Consider the following 20672-nt stretch of genomic DNA (forward strand, 5'->3'; position numbering starts at 1 on the left):
TTTAAAACTTTGCTTTTAATAAGTTTTCTGCGTTACACAAGATCGAATGGTTTTGAGAACTGGTAATGAGAAGTGTGTCTGAGGAACTGGAGCAGCGTCGCAGGGTGTGAGAGGGTGGGCCAGTGCATCACCCGTGCTCTGATCCGTTCCCCTCTGAGAACAGTCCTTAAACCCCTGGGAGAGACTTGTTTCGTTAAATGTCTTATTTTATTCTTTATATTGCTGACAGATAGAATACATTAGCTTTTTATTTAGTAAGGAGGAATGAATCACTTGGTGTTAGCATAAAACCAGGTTTAATATCAGAAGTGGCCCACAAGGTATGGCTTGCAGCACGACCAGGGCCACCTGCCGTACAGTAGTTCTGTCGTGCTGTGGTTTGCCTGAGCCCTGTCAGTGCTTGTACCTGGAACACTGATCCTTCACCCATCGAGGCTGGGTGAAGCTGAGAAGGTTCATTAGCTGCTTCTGATGGCTACACAGGACCAGGTGGCTGTGGCAGTGGTAACCCTGAACAAGAGCTAGATGAGAAATAAGTTGAAGGGCATTAGGCCCTAGCTTATGAGGAAAAAAAAAAAATATCTCAGTGGTACTCTTAAAATACACTCTGGAAAAATATGTACAAGAGTATATCTGTAATCATGACCAAGGCAGTGATTGCTACATGTTTAATAATTCAGAAGTTTTGTAGGATATGTGTTACGTTGATCGTTTGCAGATCGGTTTAAGCTGCCATTCTTTCCTGGATTGGGGTTGTGTTCAGTGCTCACATGGAAGACCACTGGTTACCTCTGTGTTTGACCTGAGAAATAACTGCCCCTCTGTCCTGGTACTATGACACAGTAACCCTGGGGTTGTCCTCTTGGCTCACTTCACTCAAACAGTCCCTGCAGAAGCATCAGCTGCAGAGAGGTAGATAGAGTGCATGAGGAAATGTAGGGGTTAATGCATATTTAATGCTATAGTAGGGGCTTTATGTATATCTACACACTCAGTCTGCATCATCCAGGGTCAGACTGACGAGGGGAAGAGAGCAGGACCACCAAGAAAGAGGGCTGCTGCTGGGGTGTGGAGCAGTTCCACCTTCCGGACTTCAATTTCAGGGTGTGCTCATGAAACACAAGGGTTCAGTCACGTGAGTGACTTTTGGAAGTGTCTTATTTGGATGCAACTTGTATTTTCTAAAAAAAACCTACAAAACCCAAACACCCCACCGCCACCTCCTGGGGGTAGGGAGGCAGGTGACAGGGACCTCTCTTGTACCTTGCAGAGGTGTAGCGTGCTATCATTCTAACAACTCTATGCTACACTTGAGATAAGACTTTAGGAACCCCATGGTGAGTCTTGGTTTTGAGTTGCTCCGTTCAGTGGGGGAGTTGGTGACTTCAGAAAGCACAGAGAGGAGAGCCAAAGCAGAAGGTGTCTGTGTGCTCAGGCAGAGCAGAACTGTGCGCTCTGCAGAGCTGGAAGGACAGAGATCTACCCCGGGGTGATGGTACCAGCTAACAGAACTGATAGTTGTTGCTCTTGAGAAGGGGCTGGCCACTCTCCTCTTGCTCGCAGGACTCCTCACAGCAGCCGGAGGTATCACAGCCGCTGTCTTCCTCAGCAGTGGAGGGGAGGTTGGTGTAGTCCTTCAAAGCGAAAACAACCCGAAGTGTGTTTCTGTCCCTTCAATGGTGTATGACATCTGTTTCTGCATGGACAACCAGCTGGAGATGCCAACTCAAGGCTACCCTTTGCTGTGCCCACAGGGTACGGCTAGCTGGCAGGACAGGCGCCATTTGTCCAGCTGCACACCAGATCCAGGGGAATGGGGCAGGGCTGCTGCACTGGTAGTCATTTCGCTACCCATATTGCTGCCCACGGAGGCTGCTGCAAAACTGCTGTATTTTGGTGTCCTTTGGTCATGGCGGGGAGTGACTTAACCCTCCAGCATGGGGAAATCTGGATGCCTCTCTGCACCTGCCACCAACACTAAACTGCTCCCATCAATTAAAGGGATATCCCCAGGAAAGTTGTCCAGGACCTATGCTCACATAAGGGGAAAGCATGTCTCCGTTCCCCCTTCTGCTCTCCAAAGGTCCTCACCTGCTCCTTATGCACCTCCAGTTCTTTCTGAATGAAGCAGGCGATCTGGTCGAAGGTAGGTCTCTGGGTGGGCTCCAGGCTCCAGCACGCCTGCATGATGCTGTACCTGCAGAGCCAAACAGGGACAGGGCGGTTGCACTGCGCTGCTGCAAAGCTGCAGGAGGGTTTGCACCCACAGGCTCTTCCCTGCAGCACTTTGCGTTTCAGGCACACGTTACTGAGCAATTCTTTGTCTTCTTGTCTATAAAACCCATGGTCAGTGCACGTGCAGTGCTCCAGAGACAAGTGGGCGCAGAAGTGGATAGACCAAACTAATCTATCAACAAAGGGCTTTATGCCTCCAGTACTTTTTTCTTTAAGCTTAAACTTATTCCCCTTCTGTAACCTACTTAAGCTTGTCTTCTCTCAGTTCTAGGGTAAAAAGTAGCTGACTGAAGAAAAGAAAAATCCACCAAGTTCAGGAATGTAGGCATCTAACACGAGCTCTCCCACCTTCCTGGCCATAAACGGGAAATATTGAATGGACCATTGTAACTGATCGCTCCAGATGTTGCTTTCCTACAGGAGCAAGGAGCAGCCTGGTAGGATCCAACCTGGATCTCAAGGGCAGCCACACCTGGAAGGAGCAGGCAGACCTGTGACCAAGGTCCCTGTGCCACCTTCCTGCCCGCCCCCCACAAAGCGGCTCCAGCCACCCTGTCACCCGCTGTGCGCATCTCGGCATCTCCACTCACATTTCCAAGGGGGCGAAGTCGGGCCTGGCCATCTGGTATCCCTGTTTCACCATGCTGTAGAATTTGCTGTTCACCACCATGCCGGGATATGGACTTTTACCTGTGACGGTAACAGGAGCAGAGGCGGCTCTCAGATCAGAGGCTTTGACATTCCAGCCTCGTGGATTGAGAAGAGGCAGGCTGGAGCATCGCCTGAGCCGGTCCTACTCGTTCTCAGGGAGTTCTGAGTTACAGCCAATCATCCGGGATCCATTGTTTTTAATGGTCCCTCACAGTGTTCTATAACCCTGATAAAACCTAGATTTTTGTCAATCTTCCTCCTTTCTTGGAAACTTTTCTGCAGAGGCATTAGAGCAGTGGTAAGCCATGGAAAACAAAACAGGTTTACAAGCTCACTTCTTTCTTACCGAGGGAGAAGATCTCCCAGAGAAGGATGCCGTAAGACCACACATCGCTCTGCACTGTGTAAATGCAATCAAAGATGCTCTCTGGGGCCATCCATTTCACGGGCAGGCGAGCCTGGAAGAGCAGAGAGTCCTGCAGGCTGGGACAAGCTGGCAGCTTACGCTACACCCTGTCCTTCGTACTCCAGCTGCACCCTTCCCTCGTACCTTCTCTTGTCCCCCTTTCAGTTACTTACGTTGCCTTTTACAACATAGTTCAAGTCGTTCATGATGTCACGGGCCAGGCCGAAGTCGCAGATCTTGGCTACCCGTCCATCTGATACGAGCACATTCCTGGCTGCTAAGTCGCGGTGGATGCACTGGGGAGAAGACAGCACAACTGAGACCCAGCCAATGTCCCCCAGCAGTCCCAGCTAACTCCCTACAGCCTGGGCCTGTCACCAAAACACTTGTAGGGACAAGAGGAACATGTGCTGCTTGACAAGCCCCTGTGAGAGGCACTGTGTCACGTACAAGGAGCATGGGCTCTCCTCCAACCACTTCATTTGCAGCGCTAAGACACTGTGACATTTCATGCCCCGTCCTTTAATCATTCATGGGGCTGTTGTCTTCCCCCCCAGGAATAGGCTCAGAGCCAGGGGCTGTTGACACGGTGCCCCCATCTCTGAAACAGTTGGTTACCCTCTGGTACTCCAAGTGAGCCAGCGCTGGCCGACAGCTCAACGGCCACTTTCAGTTCCTTGTCCCTGGGGCAGTGGGGAAGCTGCCAATGCGAGAAAGCTTTGCATCCTGCCCTCATGTAAAAGCTAGGGAGAAAACGTTGCGACTAGCACGACGCACAGCCCTGGGGTCCCCCCCGTAATGCTGCCCTGCCCGGAGCCCGTGGGATACAAAGGCTCTGAAGGGAACACCAGTGACCATGGCCCAGCATGTCTGAACCCAACAAATGGAGCAGAGAGGCCCGTTTCCAGCAGCCACTTGCTTGAGCTTGGCCACCCTGTCTAAAAACATCATGAGCCTCATCTAGGCAGGATGGCTGGTGCCTACTGGTTGGACTGGCGTGTCCCAATTGGGGTGCTGGGGGCAGATGTCCTCTTGGTACTCACGTTCTTTGATGCGAGGAACGCCATACCCTGGGCCACCTGGCTGGAGAACTGTAGCAGGTCAGAGAGATTGAGGGGACGGAGGTCCTCCCTGGTTTCATCTTCTTCCTCTGAGCTTTTCCCTGAAATTTAAAGCAAAGTTTTAGAGTTGCTGCAAACCTGGCAAATAATGCAAGCTACGCCGTATGCTGGTTCCATGGGGCTAAACCAGACAGGATGGCCAGAATAAAGAAACCGTGAAAACACAGAATTGAGCCTTTAACTCACCCCTGGCTTGCGCAGAATCTGATGACGCTGAAGATGATGATGATGACACAGGCCTCATTTCAACATATGTTTCCAAACCCTGGCTCGAAAAGCCACTGTCACTGAGTCAGAAGCAACAGAGATGGAGGCAGGCTGTTAGCAACCCTCCAGCAGTACCTTCTGCCCTTCTCCACATCCACTGAGAGAAGAAACCACATCCCTGCCTGCAGGAAGTGCCTTAGCTAGAGACTTGAGGGCAAAGGGAAAGCCAACGTTGAAGCTGATTCAAAAAGGGGACCTAGATGCCCTGTGGTATCACAGAATCAGAGAATGGTCAGGGTTGGAAGGCACCTCTGGCGATCTTCTAGTCCAACCCCCCTGCCAGAGCAGGGTCACCTACAACAGGTTGCACAGGACGGCGTCCAGGGGGGTTTGGAATGTCTCCAGAGTGGGAGACTCCCCCACCTCTCTGGGCAGCCTGTGCCAGTGCTCCACTACCCTCAAAGTAAAGAAGTTCCTCCTCATGTTAAGATGGAACTGCCTATGTATGGGGCTTCAAGCACTGCTCCCCTTTGGTAAAAGGACTGACTGCCCTTGGCTGATGGGGAGCACTCAGCCTCTTGTCCTACAAAACTCACATGCCCAACTCAGATGCAACTCCTGCCCGCAGGAAGCCCGAAAGTTCTGATTCCAGATTGTGGGAGGGCAGACTGGATCGAAACCTGGATTTATTGTGGGATATTCAATGACTGCTGTCAAAGACTTTGAAAAACTTGAGAGTGTAACCAAGTCTAAACACATAGATCCCTAGCGGCTTTTACAACCTCATATTCTGCAAGCCCCCAGACCTTTAGCCTTAATCTCTCCCCAGCACAGCCCTCCGCATGCTTTTCCCAGCAAGTACCCAGGCCCTGCATTGCTCAGTCCTGTGGCCATCAGAACTCTGCTTTTACCTGCGGATGTATTTCTTCTCTAGGTCAACATTTTTGTAATCAGCGGTGCTGTCTAAAGAGGTGTCCAGGGCAGAATCCTGGATAATTATGGATTCAGCTTTCTTCCGCAGGAAATTCAGCAGATCTCCGTAGCGACAGTACTCGGTGATGACGAGGATCGGGCCTGGGAGAGAGGCAGAAAGGGCTCATTAAGAAGCGATACTACTGTGACCCGTCCTGAGGATTGCTTTCCCTGGGAGGGGCAGCAGAACCCATACTGCACATAAGCATGTCCAGAAACCTCCAGCCCACAGGCCCTTGCAAAGGTCCAGGTTCAAGAAAGACCATCTAGCTCATCAGCTGTCTCTGTTGTGAGACTGAGGTAACAGCCTCGGAGAAGCTGGCCATGGGAGGGTTCCATGGGGGACGCAGGGCTGTGGGATCCTACCTCCATAGGTACAGGCTCCCAGCAGATTAACAATGTTCTCGTGGTGTCCCAAGTGACTCATGATCTTCAGCTCAGACATGAGAGCCTCCTGCTCATCCGTGTCTGCTGAAGCTGCAGGACAAGAGGGGACAGGGCTGTGTGAAGGAGTGAGGGAGAGACAAAAAAGAGAGTAAGGGGGAGAACAGAAAAAGGTGTAGACAGAGAGGTGGAACAAAAAGAGAGACACTCAGAGAGGAAACTGTGTCCACTGTATGTGTCTTTGGCCACGTGTGTTCACAAAAATGACAGCAGTGGGATTCCAGCACCCAGCACTTGTCACAGAAACATCTAAAAAGTAGATGTTGCAGCCTGGGAGCACCAACACATGTGGTGAACACATCCTGCCCAAAGGAGCTTGGGGGATTTGAGACTTTGCAAGTTGCTCTGGGCTTACACTTTAGCATCTTCACAGCCACTTTGAGGACTGAATCTTCTTTGCCCAGCCCAAAAGCGGTGGCTTCTACCACTTTTCCAAAGGCTCCCGCTCCAAGAGTTTTTCCTGTAGAGGGGAAAAAAAAAAAAAAGAAGTGCTTATGAGATGCTTCATAGAAAGAGATTGAACAGTTGTCCTGTGCACAGCCTTGAGGAGGATGGCTGGTGGGTGGGGATTCCTGCTAAGCACAGACAAAATGACACATCCCTTAGTCAGGAGCTGCTTAACATCTGAGGGGAACTCTACCGTGAGCAAATGTGGTACAAAAGAGGCCCTGTCCAAACATGGGCTCACCAGCTCTATGCATTAGGAATGACCCCAGTTGCAAGAGGAGGGACGTGATCCTCTCAACCTTCCTTGGAGCAAGGAAGGGCTGGAGGGAGGTTGTACCCTAGCGTTTGCCACCCGGTGTGGAAGAGGGCAGCAAGGCTTGGTTAAGGATGTTGGCCAGTTGTTTTGGCTCTGCCCTTTGGAGCATTTCAGCTCTGTGGTGAGCTGGATGCCACCAAGCAAGCAGCAAGGAAGGTTTCTTACCAAATTGGAGGTTATTCCTGGGAAACTCCCATTTTTCATTGTATGGCAGCTGAGTGGGATCAATAAAGATGTAGTTATTCCCTTCACAGGCCTCAATGATCTTCCACCTCACCTGGTACTTGGGTTTCTGTAAGGGAGAGACTCCAGTTATTCAGTGTTCCTCAAGTCCTGGTGCTTCCCCAGTCCCAGCATGCACTCTAGCTCTCACCCTCCAGGCATAGAGGGAACACTTAGGTTTCAGCCCATCAAATATTTCTTGCTTTTGACCCGGACTGAGTGAGAGAGGCTTTGTCTGGACAGCCTGGTCCCTTTGCTGTTATCAAGTCCCCCCAGGTTGTCACCCATGATGGAGGGAGGCTCTCTTGCATCTTTCACTTGAAGTAGCCCATTGCCCCCACGTGGGATGGCAGAGCTGGGAGAGCCAGCACGTCCCACCAGCCCCATGGCTGACAGTGCCCAGCTACTGCTGGAGGGAGATGTCCCCGCCGTGTCTCTTTCCTTGGTACCCTGGGTTGCTGAGCACAGCAGAACAGTGGAGCTGGCCCAGCACCTCTTCTCTTACAGGGCCAAAAAAAAAAAAAAAAAAAAAAAAAAAAAAAAAAAAAGAAATGGAGAAAGAGAAGTAAGAATTTCTTCTCTTTTCCATGAATCTCATGCCAGAAGTAACCAGGCAAGGACAGAGAGAAGCAGTGCTGGAGGCTGTGGGGAGGGGCAGTTGCCAGCTTGTGTTGGGGGTTGTCATGCATGTTGAGAGGGCTAAGGAGACAGGCTGGAGGCACAAATACAGAGAAAGGCAGTGAAATAGCTTGGCATGAGAATACTGCGTGCGGCCTTTGCTCCTGTACAAGGAGACAGGGAAGGACCTGCAACCGGAGTGGCAAAGGTGGTCCCCGATCCATCAAGAAAGACACAGGGAAGCATGGGTGGAATGACCGTGGCTGTGATGAATCACGTTACCGGGAGTTGTGCGCTGAAACGCTTCTCCTCACCACTTCCCCTGGAGAGTTGCAGAGAAAGATGCAGCGTATGGGTAGATGCTCAAAGCTAGGTTAGCTCAGGCATGAGGGACCAAAACTGAGGCAAACAGATCTGCAGTTTTGAGGCAAAACATCTGTTTGTTTTCTCCCCCACACTGTTTTTCTCTTTTATTTGCCTGAGAATTAAACATTCGTGCCCATGCAGGCTGCTGAAAAAGGCCCAGATAGGATGCTCCAAGCAGCACAGTTTCTGGTGGAGGTCCCTCATAAAGAACGCCGTATGCACTCTGGTTGCTCTTCTACTCCCAGAGGGTAAGCACCGCTGCTTTCTGCGCCACGATTTACCTAGCACTGCAGGAATCAGCAATGGCTTAAGAAGCCCATGGCTGAGGTAGATAAGATTATTTATAAACATATCCTGCCTCTCTTGGGCTTGCAAGGCCTTCCTGAAAGCTATTTCTTCAGAGCTGTGCTTAAACATCCATCCACCTCTCGGTCTCCAGACTACTGGCCCAAGACAGCTCTGCGTGTAAAGCTGTAGGTGCTTGTTTGGGAGAAGGCTTTGCTGGATCTTCTGACAACCAGCACCAGAACTTCACTGCAAAATTTGCAGCCTTGATCGGCTGTCGAAGGAAGAGTGCCAAAAGGGAGAGCTGAAAACCAGGAGATTTTCCACCCACTGATGAAGCAGAGGTGGCTATTGATTGGTACAGTTTATGGAAACAACTGAGAAGGAATCCAAATGCCGAAAGTGAGTCTTGCAGAGAAAATGGGGCAAGTTCTTGTTTAAAAATAGTGACCAAGTCTTCCTGGAGACAAACGCCTTCTAACATCATCCTGTTCCTCCATAAAGACAGCTTTTTATAAAGCAGGGAGCAGAATAAAATATAGATGCAAGTTGCAAACTATTTTTTTTTTTTTCTCTCCTTAATTTACTCCATGGATTCCTGGTGACCAGAGCAAAACCAGCTGCAATTGGCAGCACAGAGTGAGCACCTTCGTCTGGTACCAAGGAATATCCACGTGGACCTCTGGGCTACAAGACTGAGCAGCATGGGAGAGGCGTGAACACAGCGGGTGTGATGCATGAGCCTTGCCCTGCAGCCGGCAACTCCTGGGGGAAGTTGGGGGGCAGCGGAGCTGAGGGAGATGGCTTGCCTGGTACTTCCGAGCTGAATGCTCCCTGCCTGTGGCTGCCAGCCAGAGGCAGCATGGTCTCTGAGGCTGGGCAGCCCCTGCAGCCCTTGCTGTGCAACAAGGAATCTGACCTGGTTGTACTTGTAGAGGAGGAAGAGGAGCAGGAGGAGCAGCAGGACCGATGTGCCTATGCAGGTGGAGAGAATGGGGCTGAAGAGTTTGTTTGGGGGGGCCATGACACTTCCTGGAGGAGAAGAAAAACAAAAACCAAAAAACAGGGATGGGTAAAACGTTCCTGTTTCAATTCCATCTCTGAGTACATTTTGCCCAGCTGTTCACTTAGGCTTCCCCTGTACGCAACGCAACACAGCACTGGCCTCGGAGACACCCAAAAGAGCTGCTGGGAACTGAGGGAAGTTCTTGATACCAAATTCATGCAATGGTTCCCCCCGTCCACCACCCCATCCACCCCAATGTCCACACAAACAGCACCAGGCGCAGGTCAGACTGACTGGGGGCCAAAATCTGTGCAGCGAGAACAAGCCCGTCAAAAGATGCAACCCCTGGACTCCAGTGGGCTGAGCAACGGCTGGCAGCGCTGCGCCCTGGAGCTTGGTCCTGCAGTTATAGGGTGTTCATGGCACAGCTCAGCCTTTGACACCACGCCATACCCAGCCTGAAATTCCCACATGGCTCCTCGGACTGGCAAATACCAAAGCCTCCCACCTCCTGTGAAGACAGAGGGCTTCCGGAATCTATTCCACCTCTCTTGCAAAACAGCAGGGATATATGTACAGATTCCCCAAAGCCCCCAGATTCTCCCCCACTCTGCCAAGCTACCGGTTTGTATCTTACTGGTGATGGTGAGTGAGTGAAGCATGTCCGAAGCGTTCCCCTCTCTATTAATGGCCACACAGCAGAAGGTGAAATTGGCACCCAGCTCCTGGAATGGTACAACGCTCTCCACCTCCACCTCTCGGAAGGGTAACATGTTCACCTCCTGTGGACTGGAGTCATTCCGTAGCAACCTATAGTCCTCGTTGTACCTGCAGAGACACCAAGCAGGAGAGAATGAGCGTTCCTCTGCAGCACAATTGCTCATAAGGTGAATTGGTGCCTGTAACAGACTGGAGCGGAGACACCGGGAATCTGGGCTGCAGCTCTGTGAGATGTGTTACTCACTGCCCGGTTAAAAGATCTCTCTCTGAGCATCAAAACCCTGTATAGACAGAGACTTAACTACATTTATGTGGCTACAACTGTGGCAGCAGTTCCCTCCTTGAACGGGGCTGGTACTGAGACACAACCACCCCTGTCCAGGCAGCGCCAGTTGCCTCCCATCATGCTGTAGCTCAGTAAGCTTGTGCTCTGCCGAGCCTCAGACCTGTGGAGGTCCAAGAAAGATGACTAGGGCCAGCCAGGATGTAGTTCTACAGCAACCTACACCAGGGCACTTCTCCAAAGGACCCACAGGTTCCTCAGAAAAGCATTGGGAGAACATGAATCACAGGTGGCTGAACTCTTCAGGCTCAAGACTTTAGGAACAGTACTTGCCCCCTCTCCTCAGACAGTCCCCAGGAACCTCTTTTTTTAGCAGGGCAACGTCCCTGCTGCTGTTACTGAACAGGCTCTGCTATATTGCCTGTAAGCAAGCCCGCATGGTGCTGCTCCAGAAATGCCAGTGCATTTCCTACTGAGCATTTCCTACCTGTCAGAGTGAGTGGGGCACTGGTACCACTCGATGCGTGGGGCAGGGTAGCCGATGGCCATGCACTGAAGGATGCTGGAGTCATTGGCTGGCACCTTGATTTTGCAGACCCTGGGAGGAGCTGTTGGGGAAGGCAGATAAACAGTGAATGCTACGAGCAGAGGAAGAGCACGTTCCCTGTGCTCTGATTTACTTTCAATGTGAGCAACAATAAAACACCAGGAACCTCTGTGCTACGCATAGGTTTGGGCTGGGTCCCAGACGCAGTCTGGCTGTGTCTCCTGTGGGCATTGAGCTAGAATCACCCTGGTATCCCACCCTCCTTGCTGCCAGCTGGGCAGCAGCCCCAGGGCAAGCAGAGTGAAAGAACAGGCAATGCCAAGCACTTACATTTCACAGAGATGCTGAAGGTAACTGAGGCATTGGTCTCATTGTTGAGGGCATAAAATGTATAGAGACCTCCCTCTCCTTCCTGCAGGCGGTTCAGGAAGAGTGTGTTGTTATACCTGTTGACACAGAGAGAGTAAACACCATGAAGAAAACTGTGCTGAGGGAACTCAAGCACTCACAGTCTTTGCTCAGTGAGATGCAGCTGCTTTCTGCGCCCAGGAGTGGGCGAACACTTCCCAGCACTGATCCCAGCCCATGAGGGGAATCTGCTACTTGCTTCTGATCTTCCCGAGAAGAAAGACCTTTTGCCACCAAGTGCACAGCACTTCTGAAGGGCTACAGGTGGGTGAATGTTCAGAAAGAAAGGAGAGTTTAACATCTAAATCTTTGCATTTGAAGGGCCAGAGGGTGCTGGTCCTCCTGCCTTTGACGGAATTCCTCCCATTTTGTAGCCCATCAAGTCACGGTCTGTAGTTCCCAGTCCCCTCTGCCCCCAGCCCATTTCTCAGACCCCAATGCAAGAAAGAGTTTGCCCTAAAGCCATCATGCTTGCTGAGTGGCACAGTTCCTCTTGTGGACTATTTTGGGTTTCTAAGAAAATGAAAGGGGAATTGCCAAAACTCCCCACCAAATGGAACGATTCTCTTTGTTTCAGTCTCCTTTTGGCCTCAGTTGGCTGTAGGCTTTGGAAGAGCAGGGCTGTGCCCTCCATTAGGTCTTATCCACATAGCAATGCTTCTGGCTTCTCTTGACACGGGACATACAATGCCACTCAGTACATACACTCTCCAGACTGTGGAGAATGGGACAGGTCTGAAGATCAGTGAGAGGATTTAGTTTTTTGTACTGTTCATCCACCCCTGCAATTTATTCCTGCAAGAAAAGTGCAAACTTGAACAACCAGACCATAAATGCGATAGCACCTTCCACAAGGTTTTCTAAAGAGAAGGCTGCCAAGTTCGACAGAGGTGCTGTCCTCCTTGACCCGATCAGACCTGCTCACTGTGGTTTGCTAATAATACTGGAAGGAGAAGACAGAAAGGCAGAACAGTTCCCCTCTAAAACCAGAGACTTTTCCGTGAGCCAGTAGCATGGGGTCTGCCTGTCTCACCAGGAAACCATTGCTGGAAATAAGCCACGGTCAGCGTAGAAGTGAGCGAGCACATACCAGTTATTTCCAGAGACCATATCGCCCTCGAATGTGGTACTCCCAGAGTTCTTCAAGGGGTTCGTGTGCTCCCAGCCCCAGTGGTGAAGTTTTGGGTAAGCCTCAATGTGGACCTGCAGCTTCAGACTCTCTCCCAAAGCAACCTCCTGGCTGGTGGCTTGCACTGGGGTCAGGAACACATAACCTCTCTCTGCAGGATGGAGGAGAGCATGACCATCAGCAGGCATGTCCAGAGACCTGAAACAAGCTTATACCAGCTTCATAAACGGAGCATTATTGGAAAGGGCAGCTGGGAGACTGCAGGAGGGAATGAGGCATTACCCAGATGATACTGCCAAAGGAGTACTTTTTAAGTTGCTGCTTTGTCATGGCAGCATGGATTACACTGTGCCAGAGGAGAGCTAGAATATATTAGTGAACTCTCACGGGGAAAGATGTTTTACATGCTGTATTCTAATAAGCAATGAGGCTAAAGCTGTATCTCCTGACCGTCCATAGAAGACAGGTCCCTCAGCTAAACTCCTGGCTTCTCACTCGGAAACAACTCAGACCAAGCCCTCTTTCCGAGCCATGGTATGCAGCGGCTTTGGGTCATCCAGCAAATCCCAGCCTACAAGCTGTGAGGATGAATTTTCCATCTTGAGATACATCTAGTCACGCTGCCCAAGTCGCAGAAGGCAAGGACGGGGACTGGGAGAATGACGTACTGCCCACTGTAAGAGAAGATCAGGTTTGGTACCATCTGAGGAACCTGAACGTGCACAAAACCATGGGACCTGATGAGATACTTTGAAACAAAGCTGTTTATAAACACACAGAAACTGAGAAGAGCTTTCTGATTTTTCATCCAGAATCCAAAAAAATGTCCTCCTGCCCCTCAAGATGTGAAGGGAACACCAGTTCCTTTCCTGGCAGCTCCACAGTTCTCATGTGAGCCTTCAGGCACAAGTGAGAATGATGTTTCCAGCAAAGCTAGGGACAAGATGGAGGCAGAAGTGGCAAATACTCAAGGCTAGGTGTGATTCAGCCCACACCTTCCTGGTCTTTTGGGCAAGCACTCACCTACTACCTGAAGCATTGTGGAGGCATTCCGGAGTCCTGCGGAATTGTTAGCTATACAAGTGTATTTCCCACTGTCTTCCATGGTCACCGCTGGAACGGACAAGATGTCACTGATGACGTAGTTCTCATTTTCAAAGCTAGGGTTTTTAGTTCTCCTGACCTGTCAGGCAGGGAGGGAACGTCAGGCACTTTCTTGGAAGGGCAGAAGATAGAAATGAATATTTACAACAAATATACCCACCCCCTCCCATTCTGGGCTACTGAACTTTGTTGTAGAGCTCCCACCACTGAAAGCCATCTGTGTGGAGACCAAGACACGTATTAAACCTAAGTATTCAGGGCAGATACTCCACAGCAGTTAGGGTTATAATTATTGTCAGCCTTCTGACTGCAAGTTGGCCTTACATTATGTGATCCAAACATATCTTCTATGTTATTTCAACTCCTTAATAAAGGCGTCAGATATAAGAAGGACAGCTAGCAAACCTTACCTAGCCACCTAGCAGTTAAAAGTCTGCACAACAGAGATTTTGAAATGCATTCCCTGTCTCCACCCGTATCTATTCTCTGGGGAACTGTGTGTCCTGAACACGTCTGCTGCTTTGCAAGCCCTGGCAGGGCTGGGTGGGAAAGTATTGCCTTAGTAGGTACTGTGGCTCCTGCTCAACGAACTCAGCTGAAACGCCATACTTTCATTCTCTCTTGCAGCAAGATCCTGACAGTGGGCAGGTGTTTCTTAACCCTGTGTCATCCCAAGGAAAGGATGGCCATATTCGGATTTCTACCGCCTGTTTGAATAGCTGCTTTGGTTGGGTTGTTCGAGGCTTTGCTGCAGGTGGATTGGGTCTTAGCAGTTCTTACCACCCTATGTCTCCCAGTTTCCAGGAAAGCCCTATATCCCCCTTGAAGCTGCACAACTTACATTCTTTGCTGCTGTCACCCATCTGATGTCATACTTGTGGGAAGGAGCAATTACTCTGCAAGTGACTTTGAAAGGTTCGCCCACGATTCGCACATGGTCTACAGGGTCCATCGTCACTGACACAGGTTTCTCCAGTGCTACACAAAGGCAAGCAGGGAAAGACTCAACATTAGCTGGTTCAGTGACCCTCTGTGGTTTGGAGACTCCCCAGGGCCTGGCTACCTTCTCCTTTCCATTGTCTGCAGTCTCTTTACCCCTAGCTTTCTCCTTCCCTAGGGATCATCGCTCCTTTTTGTGCAGGTGTCTGTGGGAAGCAGTACAGGTCAGGGAGAGCACAGCAGTCAGCACTGGGGGTTGAAAGGGAAGGGGATCCTTCTGCCGTGGTTACGTCCTGAGCATCAGAGCCTGAGGACTTGCAGAACATCAGGGACTATATTCCTCTATTCTGTGATGGTGCCTGCAAAGATTTGAAGACTGCTAAACCCATGGAGACGCACCTGAAGGAGCCAACTTGCTAGAAGCTGATGGAATTTTACCTCCATTAAATACCCTTTAAAGACTGCAGCTTCAGAAGGTCTTCCCTAATACTAGCGAGGAGCTTTTCCTTAACTCCCTATTGTGGCCAGCTTAGCTATTGCTGTCTCCCTGAGGGCAGCAGCAACCCGAATCCTTTACCTTCTTCCACAATCAGTCTTATTCTTGATGACATCTGTATTTTTCCATTTATCACTGCTTGGCATCGGTAAGAGCCTTTCTGCTTGCTTTGCACATTGTATAGTGTTATTCCTTTCTCAGTACTGAAAGAGTAGTTGGTCCCGGGTGAGAGATGAGAGGCGTCATCCCTTATCAGAGTCACGCTGGATCCATACTCGGGGGCCGTAATGAGACAGGGGAGCTCCGCATTACCACCTTTGGTCACGAAGATCCTGAAAGTTGGGGTGTACCACACGTTACTGGGATCTGTGGAGGAAATAAGGTAGGCCAGAGAACGGGATCAGAAAATGCACTGAAGCTGAGAAACACATTCCAGCAAAGGCAAGTCTCCAGCGTTGCTGCCCAGTGGGAGTTCGATGCTGGGGCAGCCCTGCTCAACGCCTGCCTGACTCAGCCTCCAAAAACTCACACGACAAGCCCAAATCCAGCTAAGGCATTTGAGGAGAGCACAGCAATCAACTCAGAAATGTACATAGGCAAGAGAGCCTGAGAAGCATGCTTACCTCTAATTAAACTTTTCACCATGGTGTTAGTTTTATTTATCAGACCTGCAGCTTCCCTGTCCAGGGCAGTATCTCTGGTACAAGGGAAGGGGTGAACTCAATGGTGGAGCTACCACAGCATACCTTCTTCTGGGGTGAAAGAATATGTGGGGTTCAGGTCACATTGTGAGGATGTGATTCATGGGACTTTCCCTTATCTGGGGTACTGGCAATACGGTTCTCCGATTTCCAGATCTCACTGCTCATTATAACACCAAACAGACTTTCATCCTTGTTTTTTCAGGAAGGGAAGCTAAGGTAAGCGGAGGGAGAGGTCCAGGCCGTTGACAGATATGCATGAAGTGTAGATGCTTTGTACTCTACACCAGTGCTTCAGCCACGGGACCCCACTGTATGTGGGCTTACGAGCTTGTGCGTGAGCCACTGCCCCAGTAGGAGCTTGCACTGCTCCCCCAAACACACACACAATCACAGACGTAGAGAAGACCTCTGAAATGAAAGGAGGCTGTTCTGCCAGCATATGTAGGAAGAGGGAAACTCAGTTACCTCGCACGAACAGATGCACACTTGCAATGCTCTTGTCACTGCTGTTGACATAAGCGCACTTATAGGTGCCCGTATCCCGGTAAGTGGCCTTGGGAATACTGAGCATGCTGCTGTTGTGGCTGCTGAATGTACCCTTTCGGCTCTTCCATTCAACTTCAGACTCTCCTGAGCAGTGCAAGACCACTGGATTGCCAGTGTTGACAACCAGAGCAGGGAGGTCAGGGCTGATCACTGGGGATGCTGAGCCTACAAAGGAAAAAGAGAAAGAGCGAGTGTGCAAAAATGATCCCTAATGATGCTCTGTTGGAGTTCACATTGCTAAGCATGGAGTAACTCGGCATCAGGAGGAGATTTGGCTTGGGATTCAAAGTAGCTTTTTGGCTTGTATCGCTCCAGCTATCCTCTACACCGCCAGACCGATATGGCCTGATACTCCACAGAATTAATGTCAGGGGAGAGAGGAAAAATGGTATGTGACCATTTAGAGCACTGGGACAGAAAAAACCAATCATCTGGAGCTGATTAGGACAGATGCTAGTTTGGAAATTATTCCTGTTGGGTTTTGCCTCTTCTTGCAACAGTTTTCCCCTTGTGGCAGAGCTGGAGCTACTATATGAACTTGGTTAGCCCATAACACCATTTGGTGATGTTTAAGCCAAGTCTAACGGATGGGGCTCTCTTTGTTGCATTGGTGCTGTGATGAGTTAGAACAGACCCGGAAAGCTTCTACAGAGCCCGGAGGTCAGTGCGTGCCTTTTGGGAAGACTGACTTTTTGGTTGCTGAGCAGTAGATTTTGAAGGACAACTACTTATGCCTTATCATAGAGTCAGTGTGTCTTCCTCACAGACGTGATCAAAACATTATGAAGCGAGTCAGCATCATTATTCATATTTGGGGGTGGGAAACTGAGGCACAGGAAAGCTGAATGGCTCAGGAAACTGCAGTTGTACATACAGCCCACCAGGCCATGCTGATGCTGCCATTGCAACCCAGCTAGATTTCTGATACCATCTCTACTTTGAAGATGGCTTCCCTGCTGACTGAATAAAGGGGAACCAGGGTCCCACTCCAGCCCTTAGTGTCAGAGGGAAATATTTTTTTCCCCTATTTTGCCACATCAGCGAGTTCTTTGAGTCACCACCTATATTTAGGGTGGGGGGAAGTGAGAAATGAATCAGTGCCGTGGGGCGGGGGAAGAAGCAGTACTGCCACCCCCACGCCAGGCCTTCGGGGAGGACAAGAAACACATTGCAAATGGCTATCTGTGCTCAGGGGGCTCTGCACCCCCCTCCAGCCCCTATCCAGGGCTATTCTCCCACTTCTGCTTTCCTTCCCTTTTGCTAATCCATCCTCACATCTTAAAGGGACACACACCCAGGTTCAAATAGTAACAAGTGGAAGGGTAGCTGCCCAATTTATCAATCTATTGCTCTTCATGGAGGAGGTCACTGCAGGCAGTGCTGCTCTGGAGTGGTGGCAGCAGGGAAAAAAAAAAAAAAAAAAAAAAAAAAGGAGGCTGAGTTTGGTCTTGTGATGCCTCAAACTCTGCAGCAGACTGCTCTGGACTCACAGGAGCTCTTTAGTTGAGAGGTTTGTTGTTGAAATGAACATAAAAACCCCAATCATCAGGAAATGGGAGAGGGCAAGACAGCATATGATGGCACTATTAGTCCAGCTGCACTTGCACATCCTTCAGGGGAAGGGGGGGCAGTAGCCAGATGTTAGAGCCCTTCACTGCCCAAACCTGCTGCAGGGAGGAGAGAAGGGAAGGCTGCTTATGGCCACAGATAGAAAAGAAAGCTTAACGCACATCTGTTCCCAGGTGCTGCCTTGGACACTGCACACCATTTCTATAAGGCAGCTAACAGAAGCAGCCCATACCTGTCCTCACCCAGCCCCGCTCACAGGTCTCGCTTGGTCAGAACGACTGCCTGAGGTACGGATGTGCATCCTGTACTATCAGCCCTGCTCAGGGCTGTAACACCAGAGCCCATCCATCAGAGCTCCGAAAGCATTATTTAAGCAGTCTTGGGCTGAAGCCTCCCTCCATGCAACCAAGGGTTGAGAACATGAGACCCAAGGCCCTGGAAAGCACTGCTAGTGCGTGACAACAATGCAGTTGTCCAGGAAAACCCAAACAAGGCCTGGACCAAACTAACTGGCCCTGAGGGAAAAAGCAGAGAACAGGGAACTTTGGAGCATGGAATATTTGACATTTTATCTCCCTGTTGCTTTGTTGGGTTTTTTTGGTTTTTTTTTTTTTTGTTGTGCGTGTGTGATGCTTTTATCTTTCTGTGGAAACAGGAAAAGCCTCATTTATTCCCAGAGTGGAGAAAAACATATCCCAGAATCCTTTATAAAGCCACATTTTCCACATATCTGAAGTACAACGTTCCTCCCTTTTTGCTAAGCCGTGTTTTCGAGCAGGACTTGACATGTTTCTGTTGCTTTAACTCTCTGTCACTGGATGCTTTTCCCTCCCCTACTCTCTGCCTTAGCTCCCCCTCCGCATCCAGGGCTTCAGCACCATTTGATAAGGGAGCCAAGCTCCAACTCAGAGCTGCATTCAAACTGGCTCGGGGAAAGACCATGTTGTAACTGGTCCTTGGTTTGGCCACAGCAGGAGGACAAGAAAAACAAGAGTCATGTCACTTCCCGTCCTTGTCATCAACCTCCAGTTACTACTGAGACACTATGGCCAGAAGAGGCTCAGGATAGATGCTCTCCATAACAGTGAAGAAGCCAGCAGCCTTCAAGCTCTCACTGGAGACTCCTGTCAATGGCACTACCACCACACTAAATGCAGGACAATACTAGGTGAAGGCCACCCAAGTGTTCACTCCTTTGTGTGTGCTGGCAGATGAGTCAGACCAGTGGGTCCTTTTCCAGAATGGGGAAGCAGAGCCGCTGGGGGAGGCTTTCTCCCTGCTGACCAGCGTGCAATCTTGCACGAAGCCCAGGGATGTCTCTCCGCTGCTCTCCAGCAGCTTCCGCAGCATTGCCAGTAACTGCTGGACAAAGGTTTTACCACACTTGGATTGTGTAACCATGACCTCTAGTTACAGCTGCAGGCTCTGTCCCTGCTTCTCCCATGCCAGCCAAAACATTACTTTCCTCTGCTGAGGGTTTGGAAACAGTGAGGAAGGAGAAGTGAGGGCTGGTAAGACAGAGAGGCTCAAGAACCTTACCACAGAAGCCAGTTATCAGGACCATGACTTTGTCCTGGGGGATAACAAGGATAAGGTCTGGCCCAGGGAGAGACCCATAGCAGACCTGAGCACCCCTTGCTCCCCCCTCAGTGCTGGCAAGGAAAAGCTTGGTTTCGGAGGACACCTTCCCCAGAGTCACCTACAGTATGTAGGGGGCAGGAGGAGGGGAAAAGGGTGCTCATCACATCTCTGCTTGGGGCTTCTGCCTCAGAGGTTTAGATTGATCCCCAACAAGAAGACAAAAGAAACCCCGGGAAAACCTCTCAAGATGGCCAAGACCACAGATGTGAGCTGATCAGGTTTCACGTCTTTCCTCTGCTTGATCTGAAGCCGGGATTTGAGCCCCTGACACTCCTCCAGCAAAAGCCCAGATCACAACAGTCATACCACATCAGCCCTGGGTACTCTCAGAAGATGCACTTGCAATCCAAGGGGCAGAAGAACTCAGGCTCTGACTCCAGTTTGAGGCTATTGCTTTGGACAACCTTGGCATGCTGCAGCTTTGTGCTGCAGATGGCCAACAGTGATGGTACTCAGACAAATGTGTGTCTAACACCCTGACATAGCAGACAGCGCCTGACGAGGATGTCACAGCTAGTGACCTGCATCGTTCAGTGCCTCAAGGAACCTTGGGAGAGATCCTGACAGATATCATTATGATCTCATACAAATCTACATCAGACCTGCCTAGTCCCTATTTTCTTTAAAAAAACAAAAAAACAAAAAAACACACCATGAGAAATTTCAAACCCTGCAGCCTTCACAACCCAGTTTCCCAGCACAGCAGACCTGGAAAAAGCCTGCTCAGCATATCAAAGACATGACTTGAAGTGAAACACCACGCAGGGCAACAGCAAGGAGGATGCAAGTTTCCTGGGCTGAAAATACGAACGCTGCAGTGGCTCAAGAGGGATACACTGCCTCCCTCCCATGTGCTGAATGCTTTCCCCACTGGACTGTCACCTTCCAGAGGGAGACTTCCCACCATAGCCTCATTATCCTCAAAAGGATAATGAAGGAAAGCATCACACAAGATCCGAGAGGCTGCCAGCATTTAAGACATGAGATTAGTAATACTGGTTTCTGTCCGTTTGGTTGGTTGCAAACCTCAAAACAAGCTTAGTGACTCTTTCTTGAGGTTGGTGGGTTATTGCTGCTTGGTTGTCTCTGCAGCCTCAAAACCCAGGCATATTCACCTTTCCCTCTTCGGTTTCCCGAGTTCTGTTTCCATCACAAGGTCAAACAGCACCTGGCTCTACAGCCCTCTTGTATATGCCAGCACACGACCAGAAAACAGCAATCCTCAGGCATCTCCAGCCAGGTACAAGGTGCATCAGAAGGTGCCAATGCAGCTGACTTTCCCGACTCTTT

At 50.2% G+C, this 20672-nt stretch overlaps 1 protein-coding gene across 1 annotated transcript in view; it reads right to left on the reverse strand.

Annotated features, from left to right (window-relative positions):
• Positions 1–1502: 1502 nt before the first annotated feature.
• CSF1R (colony stimulating factor 1 receptor) overlaps positions 1503–20672 on the reverse strand; it is a 20160-nt gene continuing 990 nt past the window's right edge. The window contains exons 2-21 of the mRNA XM_009892583.1: positions 16092–16337; positions 15004–15288; positions 14329–14465; positions 13407–13566; positions 12345–12534; positions 11177–11292; positions 10787–10907; positions 9934–10124; positions 9210–9322; positions 6965–7091; positions 6392–6496; positions 5959–6069; positions 5532–5694; positions 4600–4700; positions 4336–4454; positions 3466–3588; positions 3233–3344; positions 2826–2925; positions 2092–2197; positions 1503–1634 (exon numbers count right to left, since the gene is read on the reverse strand). Coding sequence (XP_009890885.1) covers positions 1503–1634; positions 2092–2197; positions 2826–2925; positions 3233–3344; positions 3466–3588; positions 4336–4454; positions 4600–4700; positions 5532–5694; positions 5959–6069; positions 6392–6496; positions 6965–7091; positions 9210–9322; positions 9934–10124; positions 10787–10907; positions 11177–11292; positions 12345–12534; positions 13407–13566; positions 14329–14465; positions 15004–15288; positions 16092–16337 — 2858 coding nt within the window. The remainder of the gene's footprint in view (positions 1635–2091; positions 2198–2825; positions 2926–3232; positions 3345–3465; positions 3589–4335; positions 4455–4599; positions 4701–5531; positions 5695–5958; positions 6070–6391; positions 6497–6964; positions 7092–9209; positions 9323–9933; positions 10125–10786; positions 10908–11176; positions 11293–12344; positions 12535–13406; positions 13567–14328; positions 14466–15003; positions 15289–16091; positions 16338–20672) is intronic.

Source organism: Charadrius vociferus, unplaced genomic scaffold (assembly GCF_000708025.1).
Source record: "Charadrius vociferus isolate BGI_N301 unplaced genomic scaffold, ASM70802v2 scaffold529, whole genome shotgun sequence".
NCBI lineage: Eukaryota > Metazoa > Chordata > Aves > Charadriiformes > Charadriidae > Charadrius > Charadrius vociferus.